The sequence below is a fragment of the Charadrius vociferus genome, unplaced genomic scaffold, assembly GCF_000708025.1.
Source record: "Charadrius vociferus isolate BGI_N301 unplaced genomic scaffold, ASM70802v2 scaffold103, whole genome shotgun sequence".
Taxonomy (NCBI): domain Eukaryota; kingdom Metazoa; phylum Chordata; class Aves; order Charadriiformes; family Charadriidae; genus Charadrius; species Charadrius vociferus.
The window spans coordinates 3,883,026-3,910,619 of record NW_009648061.1 but is presented as its reverse complement, the minus strand read 5'-3'; the positions used below and the strand labels follow the sequence as shown (position 1 = coordinate 3,910,619).

The following is a 27,594-nucleotide window of genomic DNA, read 5'->3' as shown; positions in this document are numbered from 1 at the left end:
ATTGTTTCTATTATTTTTGTCAAAGTACAGTGGTGTGATGTTTGTACTAAATAGCATCTGAGGAAATGGGAATGATGAGAAAGCTTCCTGTAATAAACTTAAAGGTATCACTTTGGTAAGCTAGAGCATTGGGAGCTTTTTTTTCCCCCCAGTTTTCCTGTTCTGGATTTTTTTGTCAGCTGAGATCTATTGACGAACTGTTTCCCTGAAAAGTACAAATCATTATTGCCTGCTTTCTTCCTTATTTTTTTCTAGGAGAAGGAACATTTCTAAAGAAAGCCTTGTGTTTTTCCTTTCTTATATATGTCAGTGTAATAGCAGAATAAAATAGCAGAAAAAACCCACCCAAATCTAGTATTCACAAGTAGACTAGCAATTACGCTGCACAGGTGTGACCTGAGTAACAAAAAAAGCTTTGTAGTAGTTTTTCTATGGCCTGGACAGCTCAAAGAAGTTGAAATAAAGCTATGAAAGCTCTCTTATGCTCAGACAAAGTCTGTTAGAATTTCAGGCTGTAATAGGAAAAAACCTGTTGCTTTAATTGGCCTCTAGGAGTGATATTTTTATTTGGAAGAACTGTGGTAAATAATGCAGGAAATTGGTTTCTCAGACTGAGTTAGGAAAGGTTACTGGGATGGGAATTAAGGGATGGAGGAAGGATGAGGAGGACAAGTGTGCGAAAGGGAATGAAGAGGATGTACGCCACAGCGAAGTCTCGCAGTGGTAGTGGGGAGTGGGTAAAAGGGGGTGGAATGTGGAAAGAAAATGGCAGTAGATGACAGACACAAGTGGGGGGGATTAGCTGTGAAAATTACTGGTAGCAAGCTTCAGTACTGCAGTGTGCTTGCGCACTAGGGGTTCCTGTCACACTAGGAATTTTTGCATTTCACCCACCCGAGTGTTGTAGGACACAGAAAGGCTTTATTTTATCATCATGGTATAAAGCTTCTAGTGGTAGAAGCTGTATGTATTTTGAGGTGTGGCAAAGCAGAGGAAAAACAGCAGTCTTCCCCCACCCACACCTCCTGAAGTCATCAAAATCACCAAATCATTAAAATTTGGGGGATGTAGCTTGTCTTCTCAGAGTAGTAGCTATGTTGTGCATTTATTTGAATGCTCAGTTGTAATCCTAAAGTCTTTAGAAAAATTAGTATGTAGAGGTGCTAACATTGTTAACAACTTCAGCTTTATTGAGTTAGGATGGGCATCCTTTTTTACAGTCCTCTGTGTGAGTGTTCGGTAATTCCTGAAAGATGCATTTTTTTTAAAAAACTTGAAACCCTCCCAACCTCCTCCTAACAAATAAATCATTAATACGAAGTTAATGTTTTCCTTGTAGCCCCTGTTGCAGTAAAGTGTTGATCAAAATAGATTTGTTGTAAATTAAAAAATAAGCTTCAAAGTATCTGCTGAGTTAAGTTTTGCCTGAGCGATACCGTAAATGTATAACAAATATACTTGAGGTAGGTATTCTTTTAGCATGCTTAACAAAGCTCAGCTTGTTTCCTCTGATAATTTTCCAGAATGTTTATTCAATGTGAGCTGAGAGATCATTAGTAAGTCTTCAGTTGTCATTTTCTATGGTACTATCAAATTGTCTCCTGAATCTGTTTCTATAATAAGAAAATTGTAAATTGGTAGATAGTGTCAAAATATGTTTGTGTCCTGCTTTCAATTTACTGCTCTATGTTCTCACAGTTACACTTCCCTAGTGTTAGATTTTCAGTCTTTTCTTTTTTTTTTTTAAAGAATTCCAGTTCTTTGTCAGGTACCTGACAAATAAGAACCTTTTGAAATTTAAAACCAGTTACTATTTGTCTTATGGTCACTGTTTTGGTGTTACTTTGTGTTAAATATAATCCACATGTTGAAACGCACCAGACTCTCCACATTCTTTGGCTATTTCTGCATTTTGGTACTGCTTTTCTATGGTTGTGAGTTTTCTTTACAATACAGAAACTTAGGGAAGTATCCCTGGAAAGAAAAGAAGAGGGTTTTTTTTATCCTGTAGAGGCTACCTCTCTGAGATTAGTAAAAGTACGATTAGGAGTGTAAAGGTAGCAAAGATTAGAGGAAAGCGGGGGGATGCAGGTAGACTGCATGAAGCAGTATTTCTCTAACTTTTAAGTCAAAGCATTGTCAATGAGAGAGAAGGAAAACTTTTCTTCAGTAGTTCTTATAAAAATTGAGTTTCCTTATGTAGTTACAAGTATGTGATATTTTAAAAAATAGCCCATTAATTAATAGTGTTAGTCTTCAAGCTCAGCAGTTTCTACCATAACTGTTAAACATCCAGGCAGCAATGTCTTTGTGCAACTTGTAACTAGTTTATCTTTTTTATTCAAATCTGTTATTGATACTGTTTATTACCACTTCTTGGCATCCATATGAGTGTGTAGAAGCTAACTAGATGTAATGAAATTGTTATAGATATTTTATAATTGTTTGCAAGAGAAGAAGCCCTGTCACTGTTTTCCGTGGCTTTTGAGTAGGGGCCGGTTTTATGTAATATGTAGGTGTTGAATTTTAAAAGTCCAGAAAATCTACTATTATGAAAATGTTTATACAGGCTGAGAGATTTGCATTATGTGCTATAATATGAGTGACCTTAGAAGATATCTTGCATGGTATGAAATAGCTATTTGTTGAAAGTAAGTCATTCTGTGTAAATTTCAATGTCTGTAGATACTTAATCAGTTCCTTTCAGTTTTTCTGTCTGTGTGGTGCTTTCATTTTGCTGATTTCTTTTTTTCTTGTGCTGTTGGATAGCAAATGGAATCTAACTTACCTAGCATAAACAAAATGACAGTATGCAAAATTGCTAATTGCTCTTGTTCCTTGTGGTCTTTCCTTGAAGTAGGTTTATAAATAACAGACAAGGGTATCTTTGAGGTAGTGCGGAGTGGGAGGGCTACTGAATTTAGAATCTGATTTTTCTTGCAGGATTGAGCTTATTTTGAGATAATCAGAGTTTACAATTGATAAATAAAGCTATTAAGAAAACTTTTCTAAGTCAAAAACTAGCATGGAGTTTATTAATTTTCCCATTCCACTCAGTACACAATGTAACAAATACATTATGTTAAGTTGGGGTTGTTTTTGCTATTTGTTTGGGATCATCTCTTGGGAATCTATAAAATATGCTTATTCTTCTAGTAAGCTTTTGCCAAATAGAAACATTTTGTAGTTGGCAGGACTTTACATAAATGCTTCTTTAAAGGAAGAACTGTTTCATAAGTGCCTTTTCTACACAGTTTATTCCCCAGATATGCCTTCACGGCTTCCAATCCAAGACATCTTTGCTGGACTGGTTACGAGTATTGGCACAGCAATACGATACTGGTTTCATTATACACTTGTGGCCTTTGCATGGTTGGGAGTAGTACCTCTTACTGCATGTAAGTATTAATTTTTTTTTGTACTGTAATACTCTTATATGTAGGAAAATATGGCACGTCCTGCAAAGTTGTGTGGGACCATCGTTCGTTTATTTAAAAAAAAAAAAAAAATCATAAATTCGAAGACATTATTTCCCTGATTTTCACTCAGGAGTTCTAGCTATTTGACTCTTAAGCTAGTAGTGCAATGCAGGAAGGTGTTAAGACATAGAAGAAAATGCATAAAAGTGATTTTAAACTTCTTATTCCAATAAAATGCCCCTTTTCAATTATCTTCTTTAAAATCTATATGGAAGTTTTTATTTGATATCATTTATTGATATTAGGATAGAAGAATTGTTCTGTTTTTTTTCTAATTCTCTATGAATGAAAATGCAGTATTTTTTTAGTGTGAAAAGTGAAATTCCTTTACAGTCATACACAAATTGATTAGTAAAACTCCTCTTAAAAAATCCTAAATGGAGACCTATAAGTAGTAAAGGAATTTAACAGAAAAAGAGAGTGTGCATTTAAATTACTGTAGTATCCAGTTTGAAAATCACTTTTCAAATACAAATGGAAAGAGAACTATTGATATTTCAACAAGCTAAAAATATAGAGAAGATGAAAAAAGGCAAAAAGTATATAGTATTCAGCCAAGGAAATGATTGGTAGTGCATCTTTACAAACAGTAATATACCCCTTGAATAAAAGAGCAGGGAGCCAGTAAATGCATCTCCCTAGACAGTTTCTCAATATGTTCTGTGCTTTTATTTGTAGCTGGCACTGGCTTAGTTTGAGAATAGCACAATACTGGCATCAGCGATAAAAGAGTGATCCTGTTTCTGCAGCCTGTCCTTCCTGTGCAAGAAAAAGAGCTTTTCTGGGCATGGAGTAACCAAGATTTACAAACTGCTCTGTGTTCAAACTTAAATATACTTCAAATGTCTTCCTTAGGTTTTTAGATAATGCAAATGTTGTACACTTTTCTTACTAAAACTTCTAAAGGACAGCAGAATAATATTCAATAGATTAGGACAGCAGAATCATTCAATAGATTAATTCAGGTGGTTAAGTTTCATAACTGTCTGAAAACTTGATGCTGGCTCTTCAGTAAAGCAGTAATACTGAAATGTTACCAGAAGTCACCACCTAAACTTTTTTTTTTACAAATGTTATTTTTGGTTTTTAATACTCATTTACTAAGCCAATATAACTGAATTATGATTTTGATTTAAAAGTGACCAATTGTTTTTTTACTTTGTCTTAATTTCTGTCTTTAACATTGCACATGTACCGCTATATATAGATTCCTTTAAGAATTAATGTACTGTGAAGGGTAACATATTTACACAGGAAGGCGTCCAACGTGGTAGAGCCATTCAGTCTAACAAACCCTGAAAAATCCATTTACTTTTGAAATTTGTCAGGATCTGTTTCGTGGATGTGAGTTTTTTTGTACATCTTGCCTTCCTAGGTTAAATGTCTTTTATGTAATCTTTAATTTTCTGTAATATTTAAATACTTTTAAATGTAATCTTCTGCCTTCCCTGTTTCTGTCATATGGCTCATGTAATTGTGTGTCACTGGCTTCACAAGGAAGTATTCTTCTCACTATTTTATATCTGGAAGAAAAAGGTGCAGCATAAAAAACTTGTCAACCATACCAAAGGAGATCTATGGTTGAACAAATCTGTCTTCCAGATTAATGTGCTAGTCGTGCAGTTATCCTATTGTGGGATAAATTCTACTTTTTTTTTTTTGTAATTTCACTTCTTTATTGCATATTCATCTTCGATAGTTGAGTAAAAGGAATTTGTCTCTCTGTGTGTACCCTCAGCCTAATCCCAGCAGGCTCTGATATGTGGTTGCTATTCTCTTAGCATAAAGCATATTTACATTACTGGATGAAAAAAAGCAGTTACGCAATTCGCTGTGATCTGTTCAGAGAATCGGGATTAATTGGGCCAATTTAATCCAAAGTGGTTTTATTGTCTGTGATATTTGTATTTAGCTGCACGGTTCCTAGAGTGAAATAGCCAAGGTACCTATGCAGTACATGGGGTAAGAAAGAGGTATACCTACTGAGTAAAGTGAATGTGTACACTGAGGCAGGAGGAAATGCTAGAGTGGAAGTAGAGTTGTCTGAAGTGCCTCCTGTATCTCAAATTTTAGAAACCAGTCATTACACACTGACATAGCACATAAATGTATTTTTCTGGAGTGATTCAGTTGCCTTTTTTTTTTTTTAAATAATACAGTTGAAGAGAATGGTTGTATGCATGTTTCATGTAATTACGTAGAGGTTAAAATTGTAGAGATGTGTAATAGAACTACTTAAATTGGCATGAGTAAAGTATAAATGGAATTATGTATGTGAGCACCAGTAGAACCAGCAGAAGGGCTCAAAGGAGTATTTGCTGTTTGCCAAAGAGCACTGTATATGTGATTTCATTCAAATCAAGAGGGAAAAGAAACACACTAAAGATAAGGTGTCAAGAAGACAAAGAACAAGACTGGACTTACCAGATAAGGAAAACAGGAGAACTGTGAATTTTGCCTCACTCGAGGGATGAAACACAGCAATGAGGCAAAGATCCCAAATGGCATCCACTCGGGAAGAGTATGAAAGGCAAGTCTAAAATCAGTTCAGGAGTGCCAATCAAGAAGAATTCGAGACATACAATGAGGATTTACGAAGTGGTGTTTCTTGTCTTCACTGTTGTTCACAAGTCATCCTGTCCAGCCCGCTTGGGCATACATGTCTTAGTGCTTGTAAGAGAGTGAGCAAGTGAAATCTGTGAGAAAAAACAGCTTGCTTAGAGATCATTTTGCTTAGAGATTTTGTGTAATAAAATCCCCTTCCTATTCCAAAAATCTCACAATGATTTTTGTTACCCTGGTTTCCTACCAGTGTAGTGTAATTGGGAGTTATAAGGCTTGTGTTCTTTGACCTTTTCAGCCTGGCAGAGTTCACAGGGGTATGTTGCCCCTTTGAAGTTCCCCCACCGTGCAGGTAGATGGTAGACAGAGGCAAACTATTGAAACTCGCAGGCAGCAGAGGATCAGTACCATCTTGCTAAATTTAATTTTATGATTGTTCAATATAAAATGTATAAGTAGTATTGGCTGCAATGAAACAACATTTTCATAAGATTAGCTGCAGCCATTGTCTCTTTCGTGTTCTAACTTACTCTAGACCTTTTAATTTTCTATTACGATTTTGTATTATTTTCTGTCCAATGACAGAACTTCAGCGGAAGGGGTGGATTGCCCTGGGGATGTCAGTGTTAACTTCCTCCAAGTGTTATATTATGCCTTATATAAAAGGTGAGCATAAACAGTAGACCTTTTGGGCATTTCTGGTGGATTGATTGATGAGAGGTGTAGAAACATAAACTTTATGTAAGTTCCAAACAGATTTAACCAAGGAGGTAATAATCGAGCTTTTTAGGTCATAGAAACCATCACAGTGTGCCAGTATATACTTGGGTACCTATGCCTGTCTAGAGGGTGGAATGAGAATCTTAAGAATTGCGTTTCTGGGTATGGGTGCTTTAATTCTTCCCTCCTGTTCTGAGAATCTGTCCCTTACGTCATCCTCCTATGGATCTGAACCTAATTTTCTGAAGCAGATTATATATACTGTTAACCTGTTTTTAAGATTATGTGCCTGAGGAATCATGGTAAAAAGCTGACTTTAACTAGCATCAAGCATTAACCCATAAAACAATTATTTAAAACAGATAATGAAATGGTGAGACTCCTTGCTATAAGATATCGTAATACCAAAACTTTATACAGGTTCAAAATATGATTGAATAAATTAATGGGGAGGGGAAATCCATCATGGATTAATTAGCGTTGAGATACTATGGCACAGGAACTGAGCTGCTTTGCGTGAAGCATATGAGAATGCACTGAGGAAGTATTGCTGCAAGTATCTTTAACCTGTTTTCATATTCTTCCTTAGGCATCCATTGGTGTGACCAGTGCTGGAGACAGATCTAGATGAATCTTGGGTCTAACCTAATATGGCAATTCTTACACTTTGAATATATACTTTATCAAGAATGTTCAGCTAAAATATAGCTTTGTTCCACATGGTTGTATATGGTCTTGAGTTCTGTTAGTTCGCTGATAGTTGAGATTAATTTTTTTTCCCATGTCATAAATTTAGTTAGGACAGTAGGTGAAAAGAGTGTACCTATGGTCTTTTCCAAGTGAGTCTATAACCAAAATCAAATTTGTACCACGCTTCTGTTTCTTCATGCAGGTCGTATCTACAAGTGCTTGTTTACTGGCTCTGTGAGCTCACTACTGACACTGCCATTAGATATTCTGTCAACGTAAGTACTTTAACAGTTTGATACAAATAACTTTTCTAGTCAGATTACCATAAAAATGGTTGCTTTGGAACTTAGTGTCCCTTTCTTCCAGTTATGCTTGTTATCTTCCATTATCTTATGTGAGCAGCTGCCTGTTACCCTTTGCATAACGAGATGTATGGCCAACAGTATTACAGTAGAAATCATTTCACTTTGAAGTCCTGTTATTCAGGTTCTCTGGAGATGGAAGGCTTTACAAAATGGGCTCTGATTAACGAAGATTTGTATTTGATGTCAAGAAAATTTGTGTTGGAAAATTACACTTAATTAAAACAAAAATAATTTCCTATGGTTTAAATCAGATGCCACGTAGTAGAAAATTAATATGTTGCTAAGAATATTAATTTCACATGCTGTTTGCTTTGTTATATTTTTATATGTTGAATTTAATTGTATCCATCCCGAATCTTGTATGTAATAAGGACTACTTTTTTATTGGATTGCCTTCTAGCTGACACTTTTACTGCTTCAATCACTATATGCGATTGAATATTGTCTTACTTTGTCTTTTTTTAAACCAATTTTACTTAAATAATCAGTACATACCAACACAATGGAGTTTCAGGGTGGTTCTTACTTTTTTCATTATCTTGAACCTGAACAACTGAACCTCAGTTTGAGTGGGATCAGTTGCACATCAAGCAAATTTTGAATGAATGTTCTGTGAAGTTCAGCTAAGTCATCTCAGTTGAGCATCATCATGCTCATGTAATGCATTGCCAGATTTAAGACATCAGGTCATGTTACATTTCATTATTTTTTATTAATGGAGAGAGATGCTTGCTTGAGATTAATAACAGTATTTTTCCTCTTATTTCCCAGTAAGTGTAGATTTTATTTTTATTTTTCTGAGAAGAATTTGAAACAACTGAACCTAGAGCACCTCTTCTTGCATCTTTTACAGTCTAGGGAGAAAATAAAGGACTCAAGTATGTGTCAGATTTTGATGGCATGTGGAGCTATGCTTCGACAGAGTCAATTTCAATAGAATCTTGTGTTGTCTTTTCATTTTGGACCTCTTGTCCCTATGGTATTCACTGTACTGTGCAGGCACAAGTGTTTGTGCATCTGCATGGTGTGCCAGACTGATACTTCTTTGGGGGTAATGTGGTGGCATATTTCTTACTTTTTTTAAAGAATGTATTGAAGTTGGTTAGCTTCCTGAGCAAATTCACTATGGTCAAGTAGTGCAAGGGTGAAAACAAGTGGGAGGGGGTACCTGGAATTAGGGATGAGGGTTGCTTAAGCCAATTGAAGTGCCTCTTGCACTGCATGAAACCCTAGTTCAGTTGGCTAACTGAACTTTGTTTTGCTGCTGCTTTACAGTTATGTGTGACTAGATAGATTAGGATTTTTAAAGTATAGAGATAATACCTGGGGTAAAAGACTACCCAAAGTATAGAGCAGTTGAAGTCAAACCCTGTAGTTCTTTTGGTTAGGATAGCTCAGCAGATAAAATGTTTCAGTGGTCTAGATATTATGCATATAGCTATTTAAACAGACCTTTCACTGTATCAAATCATTTACTTAGCAACTACTGTGTTTCCTTTGCTATTCTTGAAAATTGTTTTTCCTGAACTACTCTTGAAGCTTTTCTTCATGTTGAGCCAGACCGTGTTTTGCAGGAATATTTGTTTAGACAGTAATAATTTCAGAAACCAAGCCAGAGGGAAATAAAACCTTTTCCAAATCAGTGTTTATCTTGGCACTTAAAATCATTTGTACGCAGGTACATACAGCCTTCCTAAAAGAAACCTTTGAATAGATTTTTTTTTATATTAAATAATAATTATTTCTAGATACTTCAACTAGACACAAAAATAAATCCGCTTTTTGCACAAATACCATTTTATTTGTTGATTTGGACTAGAAGGATCTGTTTGTGGTAGTTAACAATGACTAAGTTTACTCTTATTAGCAAAATATATTTGTCATTAATGTTGGGTTTTTTTCTTTATTTAACAGGGAGAACTTACTGGCTGACTGTTTGCAGGGCTGTTTTGTGGTAACATGCACCCTGTGTGCATTTATCAGCCTTGTTTGGTTACGTGAACAGATCGTCCATGGAGGAGCACCGCAGTGGTTGGAACAAAATCAGCAACAGCCACTCAATGGCGTTGGTCAACAAAATGAGGTAAAACTTAACTACTCAGTTAAGTAGTTGGTTCGTGACTCAGTTCATGATAAATTTAGAAAATGTGCTATTGTGAATAAATATGATCAGAACCCAACGGTAATGTTATTTCACTGCAGGATATCTTCATTTGTAGGTTTGCAGAAGTTGAACATGTGTTCCTGTATAAACTCAGTGACACCACTATTATGTTTTTGAGGTTCTGTAAAATGGAATGTTAACGGATTTGTTACAGTATAATTTTTGTAAAGTGACTTTAACATTGTTTAGATTCTTTTGTCTGTATCTTTACACTTTTAGGATAATTTTGTAAATATAAAGCTGAATTGTCAGCCATAGTCAATGAAGATGCAGCTTGCTTTTATTTTGTCTTTCTCATAAGTATTTCAGTAGTTCATGAGGTAACAATTCACTGTTCTCACAGCATTTGGAGGTTTTGTTGAAACTTCTGAAGTTGGAGCTTCTCTGCCCTCTCCCGGCCCCCTAACACACACACGCACCCTTTTTAGTGCTTACGGGAGCTTCTTGGGCAGGAGAAGAGATGATATAAGCAATATGCGCATGGGGGAAATAATTAAAATTTTGTTTTCTTTTGTAATTTTTTTTTAAAGACTGAGATAGAGATCCTCAGCTTGATGATTGACTCGGGTTGTCCTTAAATTATTGTCTTTTTAATATAATGATAGTTTTCATAAGATCAAGAGATTTCACCTCTACTGAGCGCAGGTGAGACCACATCTGCAGTGCTGTATCCACTTCTAGGCTCCCCCAGTACAAGAGATATGGACATATTGGAATGAGTGCAGTGAAGAGCCAACAAAAATGATTAAAGGACTGGAGCATCTGACATGTGATGAGAGGCTGAGAGCTGGAACTGTTCAGCCTGGAGATGAGAAGGCTCAGGGTGAACTTTATCAGTGTGTATAAATGCCCAGTAGGAGGATGTAAAGAAGACGGAGCCAGAGCCTTGTTGGTAGTATTGAGTGACAGGACAACAGGCAGTAGGCTCAAATTAAAATACAGGAAATTCCATTTAGACAGAGAGGAAAAAAAAACAATCAACCAACCAAAAAACAAACAAAAAAAAAAACAACAAAAAATCCCAACCACAGGTGTGGGGTTTTGATTTTTTTTTTTTTTTCTCTTTTAACGTACATGTGATCAACTACTGGAAAAGGTTGCTCAGAGACGTGGTAAAGTCTCTGCCTCTGGAGTTACTCAAAAGCCAACTGGGAACAGCACTGAGCAATGTGCTGTAGCTGACCCTGCTTTGAGTAGGTGGGTTGACTAGACAATCTCTAGAGGCCCTTTAATGCTTAATTTTTGTATTTATGAAAGCATTAAACTAAAGAAAAGAGAGAACTGGACATTTTGGTTAACTTTATTTACATTTTTGTAAGAGACAAATGATTTCTTAAAAAAATGGTGGAGCATTTTGATGTAACATTGTGTTTGTTTTGTTTATGGATCACAAATTCCATAACTAGAGCATGAGATGCATGTGCAAAGTAATCACAGAGTAGTGTAGACACTCAAGAACTGGTGTTTTGTAGCTGGTTTAGAAGTAGCCAGCACTGGAGTCCAAAGCTCACCACATGCAGCAAAATCTACCTGAAGGTAGATGGAGCAGCTTCATGTGATGTAACAGCATCACTAGTGCCTATGGCAGACAGTTGTAAAGCTAGTCACTGTATTCGTAGGCTATGATATAGTTTTTACATCGATTGCAGAGTAGTAGAAATACAGTTTTCATCATGAGGTACAGGTCTTGATCTTTGTTTTGTATCTAGTGAAAACTTTGTAGTTTGTTTTGAAAGACATTTCGTGAAAAAGGGCCTAAATTCAAGTTTCCGAACCATTCTACTGTGTATCTCAAGACAATAGTGTTATGTTTCTGAACCCAATTTATGTGCTGGGAAATGCTGATGTACTCCTAACTGAAAATATTTTGATGCCTCTCCATGTATATAGAAATCAGTTTCAGCAAACTCTCATAACCATTTCCAATCCTATATGCTGGCATAGACAGTAGACATCTAATTGGCATTTAGTACCCAAAGCGGGTAGGCTTTTCTGCTATTTCATCATGTGAAAATAGCATGCAAGCTCTCTGAATTTTCAAAAATATTTGCATCTTGGTTTACTTTGTAAGAGATGTACGACTTTAATATCTTGGAACCTAGTGTAAAATCCTGGTACAAGATAGCCTTTGAACCTGGTACTTCACAGTAGTAATCATGGAGTAGGAGTGTCTGAATTGAAATAGTAAGAAATCCTTGAATTGGGGGGAAAAGGAGAGATTATTTTTCTTAATAGATGCTCTATTTTTGGCTGTTCTGTGGATGCTTCCCGTAACAGTTGTGCGGAGTGATGGAGGATTTGTTTCCTGTCTTCCCTAGCTGTGAACCGGTTCTGTTCTAAGCTTAATAACACACAGTGTAGCAACATTATCCTGTTACTGGTTGCTTTTATATGTTGAAGGTAAAACATTAGCCGTTGATTTTTCTCAGTGCGACATAAACTGATGCTTTGCAAGTAGGAAACAACAACAAAAAAAAAAGGCTAAAGGCTCCTGTATTTTAATATTGAGTTGTTTAAGCATATTTTTAAATAACAGTTCAATCACTTGTAAAATATTTGTCAGTCTTCAAAGTTTTGGAGACAAGTAGCCTACAAATTGATTATATATTTGGTTTGTTGTATATAAATACATGCATATTAAGATATTCCACAGGTATATCACTGCCTTTGATCAACTGAGTTTACTGTGTTGAACAAGAACTTAGTTTCTATCTTTAAGAATTTATGTCCAGGTTCTGTTGGTTGAGCAATAAAAGAAGCTTTAGACTGTATTGGACATTAAAATTTGGTGTGAAAGAGGCTTGTAATGAGGCTTATTTTAAATGCGTGTTGCTTAGTTTTTCTGATGGGTAAATAAAATTAGCTTTCTTATCTTCACAGATGCTTGGACTTGATGGATCTCTGGTTTTTTTAGTAAGTGAAATACTGCATTTCAAGAATTTCTGTAGAAGGCACTTTTTAAAGTATACTGTATTTTTATAAGTTACATCATTCTATTTGGAGTCTCTACTTTCATATGATATATGTTCTTTAAAGACACTTTTATATGATGTCATGTTCAAGCAAATTGTTTTAGGAGTTTCACAGAGTGGGATTTCTTAAGGCATAGGTAACTTTGGGTCACATACTCCACTGTAAAGAAAAAATAGACCCTTTAAAGAAGCATAAACTGAAAATACCTATCTGTTCTAGCCTTAAGTTTTGCTCTTTATGTTGTGATTAAAATAGTCCTCATTCAGACTTCTCTGATTGGCTCTAATATTTATATTGATTTTAAAAGAAAAGCTTATCTGTACAAAATAAGAGTGTTAAAGAAATATAAGTACTCTTATCTAGGTAAATGTCCATGAATGTAAACAGATGCTTTCGCAGTCTGTCCTGCTTGTTTTGGTCTCTGTTAGAGCAAATTTCTTGGCTCTAACACGAGATCTGCAAGTTCTGGTAATAACAGGCAGTTGAAATAAGTAGTTTAGCTACAAAAGTCATGTCTCTTATTTAAATTACTGATATTTATGTCCTGTTTCCTTGTTGTCTTCCTCCCTTCTTCACCCATACTCCTCGCAGGAACATGTCTTTTGGGTGGTATCTTTAAATACATTGTTCATACTTGTGTTTGGTAAGTATCAATTGCTTATAGGTTTTAAAAAGATCCTTCTTTGTGAAGTGATAATGCAGATTAATTTTAAGGTTGTTCTCTCAGAATAAATGAAGTTATAACACCTGAAAATGAAACCACAATCAAACTGGAAATATGAATAATAAAGCTGAATTGCTTCTAGTTTTGTCATTTTAATTCCTTTAAGAGAGTAAGTTTAAAATAAGAAATCTACCAAAAGCTTAATGATGACAACCAAAGCACAGATGGTAATATTTGTTTGGAATCCTGTTAAAACAAAGGAGGAACCTCCTGGAATTTAATTTATGAGCCATTGCAGTACTTGTAGGAATGGCTAGGATATTTTTTTCTTCTTCTAGTTTTCCCTAGATACAGATAAATCACATTTTACATCAAGAATCCATTTTGGAGCTCAAAAGCGGGAGGAAGGGGGATGCGCAAAAATGTAGCTGACTGTAGAGTTGTCAAATATACTTTCATCTTGTTTACAAAATTACTATGGAACAACTTCCCTTGGTTCATACAACTTAGACTGACTTAAATTTCAGAAAATAGTAAATTCTGATCAGTGGTGTATTTTACTTTATTTTCCTTTTTCCTTCCTGTAGATGCTGAAGCTGAGTTGTAAGGTTAAATGATTGCAAAACTCTTTCTATTTCTAGTACAAGACAGGAATATTTCCATGTTCTGATTCCATGTATAGTCAGTGCTAGGAAAATTTCTTGGACATAAACTTGTCACAGTTTAAAAAAAAAAAATAAAAGAAAATCCCCAAACTGTAGGTATATATTTGCCAATCACTTGACCTCTAAAAGAAAAGGGTAAAATGCCTACCTTATTGCAAATAACAGTAAGCTTCCCCTTGAGAGTTTCTGGAATTCCTATTTTGTATTTACTGCTTATAATATGTAGGGTAAATTTGCATTTCCACTCTGTTTTTTTTCTGCAAAAAGGGGGTAACAAATTTAGAATTAATTTTTTTTAAGACCCTCCTAGAGGCATTAGACTGATTCAGATATTTTTTTGTACCTTACACCAGTTGAGTCACATGGGAGAATAACAGCTCTTCTCTTTGCCTTGATTTTGCCTGTTTAGCTCCTAACAGCAGCTTTTGGATTATAGTGCTAAAGCTCATTAGTGTTGTTAATTTGACACAACCATGTGCAGAAGCAGCAGCATTTTAGTGACAAGGTAGAGCATTTTAAACACTTAAAGAGATACCAGACCCAAAATTTCACTTGCTCTGAATTAACAATTTAGAAAGAGATTGGTTATGTTGCTTTGGTTTTTTGGGTGATCTTTCTTGGCAGAAGTGTTTGAGCTTTAAAAACCAAGGTCATACTATAGATGAGAAAATTTTGCAGGCAACATAAAGCTCACAATACCGAACCCGTGATTTGAGCATCTAGTTACTGAAATGAATCAGCAGATCAAAAGAAAATGAAAAGACTCATCATGTATATTTAATTCACAAAAAACTGTAACTGTTGTAATAAGAGTTGGGAAATAGTTGAATTATTTCTTTCTGCTAAAAGTCTATTTTAATCTGTAGTTATCAGATGATAATTAGGGTTTTTAGCTGCTATAAAATTTAGGCTTTTTTAAGAAGTAGATACTAAATAAGAAATTTCTAAATCCTTGATTTAAATTCAATAGTAAGTGAGTAATAAGAATAACTAATAAGGTTGTCAAATAGATATGTTTTCAGTAGATCTAAGGGTGCTTTAACAAGTGGGAAACCAACAGGTAAAGAAGAGAATGCAAATGACTCTCCCAAGCAAGCGAGCAGGAGACCTGGGAATTAAATTTGTGCCTCTCAAGCCTATTTTCAGTATCTTTCTCATTAAGTAATACTGCCTAATTTAGAACGGCCAAATCTCTAGTTATTTGTAATTATAGTCCTGGTGAGTTTGTCCTCCGAGTGTCACAGGAGGTACTTCGTAGAAGATAAAACAAAGGGAAGGAATTTGGAACCTTAATTACTGGTCCAGAAAATCTCCTATGATGTTCTTGTGGATAACTTAGTTAAGTTCGACTTAATTCATATTTTCTATAGCTTGTTTTAGTACTCGCAGAGAAGTTTCTACTCCTTTATGCTTTATATTAAGAATGATATATTAGAAATTCTCTTTTAAAGAAAGTTATTTTAAAAACATGATAACCTGCACTATAATCTCAAAAAAACACTGCCAAAAAGATAGGACTTTTAAGTCATGACTCTGATGTCTATAGGACTTGTGAGATTAAAAAATAAATCTCACTCTTTTCTTTCTCTTGGTCTTACTGGGCGGGAAAAGTTCAAGTCCTCTCTTTCTTTTACATTCTTGCTATTCTTAGTAACTGCTGATTTTTCTGAAAGGGACATAAATTAAAGCTTTCTAAACGTTGATTAGGGTAATACAAATGCTGCTAAATCTTTTCCTAGTTCTTTTACATGTTGGTCATATGGAAATGAGAAGGAGAGAGAAAATCACGTGGCTTCTCATTTGAGGGTATGTTTAGTCTACAGTGGTCTGCAGAGTGGATTATCATGATATAGTGAGGGCAATATAGGTGAAAATAAAAGCCTGCAGCTACTGCAGCCTCTTTACTTCGTATTGACTCCCCCTGCTCCTGTAGGAATGTGATATTGAATTCTGTAGTTCGTAACTTGGTTAGAAGACCACTGGGTGAGCTAAAACAACTATACTGTTGCAAATACACAGGTGTCCAAAAATGGGGGAAGTTCTGTGGTTTTTGATTCATTCCTTCTGAGACCTCAGAATTGACAAGAGTGAATTCTCAGGAATGGTGACAGTTCCTGATATGTTAATTCAAAGTAAATTGTTCCTCATCCCTTCACTGAAGCATTGTCTTGCTCCCCCGCATCTTCTCTTCCCTTTGCAAATTTCTGATGGGCTTGCATTTTTCATAGTATTCTTAAGAATTAAAGCACTAAAACTGAAACCTTGCTAAAGCAAATCCCATCTGACCAAGATGTAAAACGGCTACTTAAGTCTTCTGTTGCATGGGAAACAGTGAATATACAGAACGTGTTCCTACAGCAGTCTATGAGAGTGATAATACCCTAGTACATAAGACTGAGAAATTGAATTAATTTGCACGCAGCAAGATTAACTAAGAAGGAATAGACTGTCATCTTATTCTGTGTAGTTTTATATTGTGTGTAGTCTCTCAGTGTGAATTCAGATCTAGTTTTTCAGTGTTTGTAAAATTATAGAAATATAACACTTGCAAATATTTGTACAGAAAGTAATTTTTTTTCAGTTGTTTTCACAAAATTGATGAGAAATAGAATAATTACCATGTTACAATATACATACTGCAAATAAAGCTCCAGTTAGCAGGTCTCATGGCCTTTTTTTCCCCTTCTTTCTGCTTACATTATGCAGCATTTTGTCCGTACCACATTGGTCACTTCTCCATTGTTGGCTTGGGCTTTGAGGAATATGTGAGTACTGTTTTATAATTTCAAAATGTAAAAACTGCTGATATTTATTTAACCACAATATTTCTGTAGCATACTTCCACTTTTATTTGTGTTTGAAAAAGTAACCTGGAGTGTCTCTCATTTTTTCTCCTCAAACCTTTTTTTTAATCTATGATTAAAAATGTTCTCTCTCTTTCACACTTCCGCCGTTATTTACACTTCAAGTTAGGTTTCCCCCTTTTACCAAAATATGCATATGGTTTGGGGTTTTTTAACAGCCTCTTGTTCCTCATGTAGATTTTAAATTTGTATACTGAGTAATTTTCATAGTTATAGGTAGTGAAAGATAGGAGGTAGTGAGGTAGCATAAGGTGACACTTGGTTTCATATATAGAGGTTGTTTCATGTTTGAAGAAAGTAGTTGTTAGACTCTTCCAATAAAAGTAAACATTTTACACTCTTGATGGAGATACCAAAAAAGTAGTAGATGATTAAAATATGTAAAAACTGAAGAAACTTGTCATACTTCCTGAAGAGTTGAGATTTGGAATTTATCTTAATTACATAACAATCTCTTAAGCGGCTGATAAGCTTTCCTTTTTTCCCCCTCCCCTCCAGGTTCAAGCATCTCACTTTGAAGGCCTGATTACAACTATAGTCGGATATGTTCTGCTTGCAGTGACTCTAATTGTTTGTCATGTATCCTTTTGTCAGTGGTTACCTGGTTTGGATTTTATGCGTAAGTCATTTTTCTGGCTGTATTTTGAGGAGTCGCAGACATGATGCAGATGCAATTAATTTACCTTTTTTTTTTCTGCTCTTTTGGTGACATTAGAAAAGGTCTCTTCTGTTCTCTTGGACATTTAAAAGTTGTCAGTGTGACTGCATTCTTCAGAATACTTGCACGGGTTTAACAACACAAAATCATAGGTTTCTATGCTTGCTTGAAAGCCTCCAACTAAATTTTGAAGGTCTGTCTGAGAAGATGAGTGTAGAACCATTGTTTCTTCCTCCCTGTCCTTACACTGTTGCTGTAGGCTGCGTAGTTGCAGCAGAGAGAGAATGAGATTATGAAAATACATAGGGTATGATGTGAAAATTTTTTTCACATATTTTTTGATCCTGCCAGAACTTTAGAGTGCAGATTGTTTTAGTTTCCCTTTGATGTCTCTGAACCAGTGAGAGTTTACAACAAGGATTTATTTCAGGTAATAACCCTCATTATTACACAGAAAATTAAGTAACAGTAGAGTCCTGAAAGCTAGAAGGATTTGATCACATGTAAAAAGTCTGCATTCTAGCTGCATGTTTTTAAATGGACCACATCAACTTCATTTTGAAAAGAATAAACATTTGTTAACACGTTTCTGTTCAGGAGTGCACAAAGCTAACATCAACTTTAGACCGCACTATGCCAATGTGCAGTGCAAATGTGGTAAAACAATTGATTAGCATGTCTCTGTTTTGCCTCCTAAAAGAAAACAACACAAACCCCCAAACTGTAATATGCACCCAGTGTTTCTTGGAAAAGCTGAGAATTTGTTTTGGACTGCATGAAAAGGAAAGCTACCATTTAAGGTAGGCCTTAAGATTTGAAACTTGCCCACTCGTGGCAGACATTTTCAAAGGCAACTGTTTATTTCTTAAGAAAAATTTTGCATGCTTAATTTCAGAAGAGTGGTAGTATTATTTTTATTTGATTTATTAATTCATTTATTTTAGATGCATATTTTTGGGGGGTGTTATCCAGCACATCAGATTGTGACTTCCGGAGTCAAAGGCAATTTTAAAAACAGAGCCTTGATAAAATACATACTTCCTATTTCACTTTTGTCTCTTATAAAATTTCCTATTGCTAAAAGCCACATAATACAGCTTCATATTAATCAAACTGTGTTATAAAATATTTTTCACTGTTACTTTCTTGACAAAACTATTCAGGGTTTGGCAGCACTTGTTAAGTTCCAGCGATCACGACGTTTATTAGGAGTTTGCTATATTGTCGTCAAGGTAATCCTGGGTGGTTTTTTTTTTTGGGGGGTGGAGGGGTAGCAAAACCCCCTCAATTTAAACTTACAATGTAATTTTCTTAGCAATTTCTTTTAAACTAGTGAGATGTTCTTGTCTCTTTTTTTCCTACAGGTTTCCTTGTTAGTGGTTGTTGAAATTGGTGTGTTTCCTCTCATCTGTGGTTGGTGGCTGGATATATGCTCTTTGGTAAGAATGGAAATAAACTGTATAAAATACTTTTTTAACAGTGTTTGTATTTAAAGCAAAGCAAGTTCTGATGAGAGGAGAGTTGTTGCAATGAGTTTGACAGCACTCTTCTGTTTTTGTAAACATAGTCTTTCCAGAGGGAAAGGGTTTTTTTAGGTACTGCTTAATGTTAGTTTCGTTTTCCTTTATGTTACTAAATACAAATTAACATACTATTATTAAAGTAATACAATCCTAATCATTTTTACTGCATTTACAAGACCACTGTGATAATTAACTTACTTACAGGCAAACTTGTGTACTGAATGAACTTCTTTATGTAGCCATCTTATGTGAAGTGGTAATGACTTCATATTTTAATAGTTGTCCAATCTCGTTCTGTTTTGAACAAGATACATGCTGTGCTTGCTTTGAATTGAGAGGGACAGTTTTTTCATCCTGAAAAAAAATTAAGTGATTAATTTCAAATGGAGAAAATGTATTTCTTCTAGCCTTAGTAGAAATAGAATTTTACTTAAGGGAGTAAGTACATGCTTCCATCACAGTGCCACTTTGAGCTGATTTATAACTTATGTAGTGTATGTTAGTGTTTGAGTTGACTTCTTTCTTCTTTCTGTCAGAAGAAAGCAATTTATCTGAAACTGATCTTCATTTGCTGCTGTTATTGTAACTTATTCTTTATTTTCTAATTAAATGCTATAATTATTTATGTGTTAGCACAAGGCAGACATTTAAGTTAAATGCCTAGTAACAGTATATATGAACTAGGGTAAACAAAATGAGTAACTGTGGATGTTTGCCAAACTTTATTCATCTTAGTTTACCACTTACCTTCTAGGAAATGTTTGATGCCACTTTGAAAGATAGAGAATTGAGCTTTCAGTCTGCCCCAGGTACCACAATGTTTCTGCACTGGTTAGTTGGAATGGTTTACGTCTTTTATTTTGCATCCTTCATTCTCTTACTGAGAGAGGTAAGTCTATAAGAACAAGATTTGTATGTAATATAGTTAGAGAAGCTTGCATGTTAAACTGTTAGTTAAATCTTTCACATGTGGGTATTGCTGCTACTGTGTTTTGTGTGTGTATATTGGATTTCAGCCTTATGTAAAAGGCTACACTAGTACTTACTGCAGTGAAAATTGATGATTTAGAATATATTTTACTTAAAGATTTTTAGTTTGCAAAGAGTTCTTAAACACAGATGTTGCCTTCAAATGAATTTAAATACATTTCAGTTGTTTAAGATTGATTAATACTTGAAAATTATGCTTGTAACTGGTTATTGCTTCTCTATCATAATGCTTCCTTTGTTCTATTTCTGTACCATTTTGTTGAACGTTATTCAACAAATACCCCTATTATGTTTAAAATTTATTTGCTGCAGCAGTGTTATCCAAAATGAAAAACAAACAATACAAAGATAACTTTCTCTTCATATATTGTTTTCTATGTCCTACTTCAGGTATTGAGACCTGGTGTCTTATGGTTTCTCAGGAATTTGAATGATCCAGACTTCAATCCTGTGCAGGAAATGATTCACTTGCCTATTTATAGACATCTCAGGAGGTTTATCTTATCAGTGGTAAGGACATTTCTCAAATTTCTTCATTTGGAAAGAAAATTTCATATGTTAGCTCCCATATATGCTACTGCGTATTTAAGGGAAAACATTTTCACCATGAATGTGATTAGACACTGGAATGGGTTGCCAACAGAATCTGCGTCTTTTGAGATACTCAAAACTCAACTGGATAAGGTTCTGAGCAACCTGATGTAACTGGGTCTGCTCAGAGCAGGGGGTTGGAGTAGTTTACCTATAGAGGTCCCTTCCAAAACAAATCTTTCTGTGATATCTTCTCCTTACGCAAAATCCCAGGAAATGTTTGTGTATTCAGACAACAAGTGTTTATTATTATAGGTATTGTAAATCACGTAACTCTTTCATGATGTTCTTAGTTATTGCAGTAAACATTGTGTGTCCAATTCAACAAAAGTAGTACAGCAGAGGTAGAGTAACTTTCTACTTAAGTTTTGGATTGGATTATGCTGATCTGGCCAGCGGTGTCTGTTTCCAGATTATCATTGTAGGATACTGAAAACAATGAAAGTTTTTTTTCATTTTGCTTGTTTGTCTGAAGTTTGCCTAGCATGCAGTAAAGGAAGGGTCTCAAGCTATCTTTGATGTAAATGTCATGTCAACTGTGAAAACTGATAGACCAGAAACATTATTATTTGGCATAATGTTAATACAACTAAAGTACTTCGAGCAGTGAAAGCTCTCATAGAAGTATCTTACCTCTATTAGAGAGCCCTTCAGTACATAAGAGGAGCTGACCTGTTCACCTTTCAGAGTACACTCTCCTTAGATAATCATAATGCTTTAGCTGCCTGAAACTTTGTGTTGCAGCAAGCGGCCCAAATATAAGCAAAGATCTGCTTGTTACTAAAGGTCTTAGAGGTATGTTCTCAGACTGTGTTTGAACGGGTGGTTACTTGAGCTTCACCTTTTGATTTGCTTTGCTAATTAGTTCAGAACTTTTACCAGCTTCATGCTAGAATATGGGACCCAAACAGCCATCACTTACAGTTTATGATTTAAAAAAAACAAGTCAGACTTTTCAAGTTGTGTTTCTTTCTCAATATTTTTAAGAAATTTCTTGTGTAGAACGTAAACTATTGTTTAAAGAAGAATGGGATTTAATTTTTTTTTTGTACAGTTAAACACATAAATTTTTTTTGCATTTTTAGTATCTAGTGGTGCATTTATATGACATGTAAGAATGTGTTGAAATATACTTGACTTTTAATCTGGTTCCTAAAGGAAACAGGATTTATAAAAGTGTGTGGTCTTTGTGCACCTGGTCTCCCCTGCTAAATATGTATCTTTCAGCCAATTTAAAAGGCGAGGAAATAGAAACATCTTTTGAGGCTTCTACAGGTTGCTTGATAACTCAGCCACTAAGGAAGGCAAGGAATCTAAAATTAGTAATCCCAGTGCTGGGGGAGGGGAGAAAAAGTAGAACTGTCTGACATTATCCTAACTGTCAGCTGCCCAGTCTGTGCTTATTCAGCTGCAGTCCTATTTGGCGAGGGCATCATAACATACTGGTCTGCCTGGGATGGAGTTCATTTACTTCACAGCAGCCCGTGTCCTACTGCGCTTTGGCTTAGAGGCTGAAACAGTGTTGGCAACACAGGTGTTTTGACTATAGCTGAACAGCGCTTCCACAGTGTCGAGGCTCTTCCCTCCTCTGCCATGCCCACTCACCCCTCCAGCGAATAAGCTGAGGGATGGGAGGGGGTAATATGTGGGATGGCTGACCCAGACTGACCAAAGGAGTATTCCATCCCATCCTATATGACATGCGTAGCAGGAAAAGCTGTGGGAAAGGAGGAGGAAGGGGGAGATGTTCACGATTATGGCATCAGTCTTCCTGAGCAACTGTTAACATGTGCTGAGGCCCTCGTTTCCATGAAGCTGCTGATCATCTGTCTGCTGATGGGACGTAGTGAATGAATTCCTCTTTTTATTTTGCTTGTGTGCACAGCTATTGCTTTCTGTATTAAACTGTCATCATCATCTTAATCCACAAGTCTTCTTGCCTTCCTTCTATTTTCTCCCCGTTCAGCTGTAAAAGGGAATGAGTGAGCAGCTGGGTAGATACTTGGCCGTTAACCAAGGCTAATGCACCACACACAGGAAACATGTCAGAGAGATGAGTGGGAAACTAGGTTTGGTTGTTTCTGCTATTTGGACTAACTTGTTTAACTTCCTTCTTGCAGATTGTCTTTGGATCAATTGTACTGCTCATGCTCTGGCTTCCTATACGCATTATTAAGTATCTCCTGCCAAACTTTCTTCCATACAATGTTATGCTCTACAGGTAAGCATTTAATTCAAACCAATGTTTTTTAGTCTCCCTATAACTAGAAAAAAGTGTATTTGCACGCTTTGAGCATTAATGTGACGTTTGGTATGTTATTTTGTTTGTTTTCAGTTAATCTAAACTTCATTGTTCTAGAAAAGTGAAAAGATGAAGAACATAGATACATCGTACAATTTGTCAAATAAAAAGCAACTATAATCTAAACTTCATTGTTCTAGAAAAGGGAAAAGATGGACATAGATACATCATACAATTTGTCAAATAAAAAGCAATTTAGAAAAATAAAAGGCATTTTGTATTACTTCTGCAATGATAACTATTTGTTTTTTATATGCCTGCAAAACACTTTCCCCTTCAGCTTTTTTGATAGTGAAGTTGCTGCCATGTTTGTTTTTCACATTCATTCCTGATTATCATTGCTTCAAGAATGAAAGACTATCTGTAACTTTATGTCTTTTTAATGATAGCATATCTTTCTGTTTCTAAATAGTAATTGAAAGAGCAATGGTAGAAGCAAATAGAGGAGCAAATAATATTCTCCGATAAAATCTTTCACAACATTTTTTTAAATTTCTTATGCTCTTCATAGCATATCTTTCTGTTTCTAAATAGTAATTGAAAGAGCAATGATAGAAGCAAATAGAGGAGCAAATCATATTCTCCGATATAATCTTTCAAAACATTTCTTTAAATTTCTTATGCTCTTAAGTGCCTAAACACTCATGAACACTTAACCTGTGCCATGATTAGTATATAAGAAAAAATGTCTGCAAAAACCTAATAATTGTTCCTGTTGGCATCCAACATTATTTTTTTTTTTTACTGTGGTGGTGTCATGATTCAGTGTAAGGGATTACAATCAGGGTGTTCCTTATGTTTGACTTCCTGCTCTTCCCATCGTTTTTAGTGATGCTCCAGTAAGTGAACTTTCCCTAGAGCTCCTTTTGCTTCAGGTGGTGCTTCCAGCTTTGCTAGAACAAGGACATACAAGACAGTGGTTGAAAGGTCTTGTACGAGCATGGACTGTTACTGCTGGATACTTGCTGTAAGTACAGAAGACTAAAATCAACTACAAGCATTGTGTTCAGCTTAGCCTTTTAACGTGAAAGGAACATGCTTTCAGGAGAGTTATCCAAACAAGTAGCTTTAATAGCTATTTTACAGATAAATGTGTGATGAAAAACTTCTATAGTGATTTCCTATGGAAGTCCCTTCTTCTAAGCAGTAGTTGTACGTACTTCTGGACTGGACTTTGAGAAGGAATCTTCTGGTACAGTATTACAGCATTTGCTTAGTTAAAAAAAAAATCTATAAAAGTGTGACTAACATCTTGTTAACTTCCTGTTATATGGAAAAATTAAAGTGGTGTCAGCAGAGCATTTCCATGAGACACCTAAATAAAATTCATGTGTACATTTTGTATTTCCTACTATAAGAATGAAAAAAAAAAAAAGGGAAAAATAGAGAACATTAGGCTGAAGAAGTGAATACCTTAAAATTGGGGATATTAAAGTTAAAAGTTCAGTCTCTAAAGAATGACGAAACTATCTTTGTCAGCTAAAGTAAATTATTATACAAAGTGAGGTTCTTTAATTTAGACTGCCAGACAGAATTCTAGCACTTGAAATTATTTTTTTTGTTCGTATGTTGTTTGCCAAATTAGTTATGAAAAATTGAGGTTAATTTTTGTTTCTATAAAGTTTTAAATTTAACTTCAAAGTATATTGGCATTCTCCCACCATGTCTTGCTCATTGTGGGTTATGCCAATGCAGCACTATTAGGATGAAGATTTATTCTTTGCTCAGTTATGTCTGAGACTGAGAAAAGGAATGAAAGACTTTTTTTCTTCCACTGCAATCCAAAATATTTACTTTAGCTTCTCATAAGGAAACTCTCCTCACCCCTGTTTTCTTAGTTTGCATTTTGGAAAGTTTTTTTTTTTAATTAATTTGCCATGTTTTGATAGTGTTTAAGTATGACTCAAGAAGAGAATTTCGGAGATGATGATAGAAATGGCTTTGCTTTCTCCACTGTTGCACAACAAGCTATTAAGAAAAATTGCAAAATGTCTCCAGCAATTTTAGTTGAGCAAAGATGAAAATCTTTTCGCAGCAGTTTGCTTTCTAAGAAAAGCAAAGGAAAGTGTGTTCATTGTCTGCCAATAGAGTATCTGCATGCATCTTACTGCTAATTAAAATTCTGCTAAAGATGAGGAAAACTAACTTCTAAATATTCATATTGGGTTTTGTTTTTTTTAATCAGATTCAAATATCTATTTGCTAATGATGTATGCAGGAAATATCAACAGGATACTTTTTAAAGTAGATTGACTCTCTTTCTAGGATTGATGTTCTTAGAAAATTGTGAACAGGTTTTGAGCAATTTAGGATCTTCTTGAAAGACTCAGCCTGACTGTACTTTTGAAAACGTGTCTATAGCAATACAGTACTGTCGCTATACTGTTTAGGTTTGAAGGCAATTGTTTCCCAGTAGAGCTTAGTGTCAGTAAGGTAAAAGCTGTCAGTTGAGCTGCCTGTTTATATAAACTGAAATATCGATGCAATTTGCCTTTTATATGCACAACAACTTTAGCTGTTTGTTTTTAAAGAAAACAGCAAAGTGATCTTTATTGGTGGCTGTATTCCCACTGTTCTAATCTCCATCCACAATAGCATTTTTCTTCTAAATTCTGTGTTTAGGATGAATTTGAGTACGTTATTAGGAAATGGTTTAGTTTATAAAATAAAGATTCTGCCTGTACTCCTGTATAAGTTTCATACAACTTGTACCCGTTCTGAGTAGGCCTGTCTTTCTGTAAGATTCTCATTCATATCAAACAGAACAAAACTGAAATTTTGATCATTACAGGGATCTCCATTCTTACCTACTTGGTGACCAGGAAGAGAATGAAAACAATGCAAACCAGCAGCCTAACAACCAGCATGCTCGCAATAATAATGCCATTCCAGTTGTGGGAGAAGGTCTTCATGCAGCCCATCAAGCCATACTTCAACAAGGAGGACCTGTGGGTTTCCAGCCTTATCGTAGGCCTTTAAAATTCCCACTCAGGGTAGGTTTATCTAACGCATTAAGAGAAAAGGGAAAGGCATTTGAAAAATGGGTATAATCTTTTTTTGTAATAAAGATTTTGCCCATGTGTTATCTGAAGTCAAGTGGTGGGTCATGCTGTTTTGTGGTTTGTACAGTTTGCATCTTTCTAAAAAGCAGACTTACAGTTATCATAGAATGGTTAGAGTTGGAAGGGGCCTTGAAGATCATCTAGTTCCAACCCCCCTGCCATGGGCAGGGACACCTTCCACTAGACCAGGTTGCTCAGAGCCCCATTCTACCTCACCTTGATCATTTCCAGGGATGGGGCACCTTGATCATTTCCAGGGATGGGGCATCCACAGCTTCTCTGGACAACCTGTTCCAGTGTCTCACCACTCTCAGAGTAAAGAATTTCTTCCTAATACCTAATCTAAATCTACCCTCTTTGAGTTTAGAACTGTTATGCCTCGTCCTATCACTATGCTCCCTGATAAAGAGTCCATCCCCATCTTTCCTGTAGTCCACTTTAGGTAGGTCCACTGTAGGCCTCTGTAAGGTCTCCCTGGAGCCTTCTCTTCTTCAGGCTGAACAACCCCAACTGTCTCAGCCTGTCTCAGAGGTGCTCCAGCCTTTGTGACCCTCCTCTGGTCTCACATATAGCTTTTTTCAGCCTGTAACTTATGATCTTCAATTACTGTTTTATTTATAGTTCCAATACATGTTGTGTATTATCTGTTAGTTTACATCTTGTTTTCCTAACAATTAGAAACTTAATAACCTCCGAGCAAACAGGTAGTTCAGGAGTGTCTCTAAAAAGGCATGGCTTTCAAGAGGGCACACTTCAGTCTTGTAACTGAAGTGTATTTTAAACTTTTTTGCTTTATTAAGAAAGTTAATTAAGAATGGAGAACTTCTGTTGCATCTGTATTAAACATAAAAAGGTGTTATGATGCTTGAAAGCTCTAAACCCCTACAATTAGAAAGGAAATGTTGTTAGCAAATACTTAACTTTCTAGAATAACATATAGGTCAAACTAGATAAATTGGTTTGTTGTTACCAGAACTCTGAGTTAATCAAATATAGACTTAAACACACAGCTCATTTACAGTGGTTTCAGGTATAGCTCAAGAATGGGAGTAATGGCTAAAGTTAGAACAGTGTAGTATTGCTTCTGAAATTTCCTTAAAATGCTGAATCTACCAGAATTCTCATAACAAAGTACAAAATAAAGTGGGGGTTTTTTTCCCCCCTATAAATCTCAACCTAGTAGAACTGAAAGCAAATTTGAAAGTATTCTAGGATTTCACAACTGTTGAGCTTCTGGGTGTTTGAAGTTAAGGCTTTTTGGGGGTGGGGAGGTAATTCCTTCACTGCTGTTTTTACCCTCTAAAATGGCTCTCTGCAGGAAT

The 27,594-nt window shown here is 35.5% G+C and overlaps 1 protein-coding gene across 1 annotated transcript in view; it reads left to right on the top strand.

Moving 5' to 3' along the window:
• Positions 1 to 27,594, top strand: part of MARCH6 (membrane-associated ring finger (C3HC4) 6, E3 ubiquitin protein ligase) — a 46,668-nt gene that overhangs the window by 6,672 nt on the left and 12,402 nt on the right. Inside the window, exons 3-17 of the mRNA XM_009883797.1 lie at positions 3,255 to 3,398; positions 7,654 to 7,726; positions 9,731 to 9,899; positions 10,662 to 10,803; positions 12,844 to 12,893; positions 13,545 to 13,596; positions 16,989 to 17,047; positions 17,645 to 17,725; positions 18,968 to 19,036; positions 19,169 to 19,243; positions 20,082 to 20,216; positions 20,708 to 20,827; positions 23,029 to 23,129; positions 24,040 to 24,177; positions 26,002 to 26,203. Coding sequence (XP_009882099.1) covers positions 3,269 to 3,398; positions 7,654 to 7,726; positions 9,731 to 9,899; positions 10,662 to 10,803; positions 12,844 to 12,893; positions 13,545 to 13,596; positions 16,989 to 17,047; positions 17,645 to 17,725; positions 18,968 to 19,036; positions 19,169 to 19,243; positions 20,082 to 20,216; positions 20,708 to 20,827; positions 23,029 to 23,129; positions 24,040 to 24,177; positions 26,002 to 26,203 — 1,596 coding nt within the window. The 5' untranslated portion in view covers positions 3,255 to 3,268. The remainder of the gene's footprint in view (positions 1 to 3,254; positions 3,399 to 7,653; positions 7,727 to 9,730; positions 9,900 to 10,661; positions 10,804 to 12,843; positions 12,894 to 13,544; positions 13,597 to 16,988; positions 17,048 to 17,644; positions 17,726 to 18,967; positions 19,037 to 19,168; positions 19,244 to 20,081; positions 20,217 to 20,707; positions 20,828 to 23,028; positions 23,130 to 24,039; positions 24,178 to 26,001; positions 26,204 to 27,594) is intronic.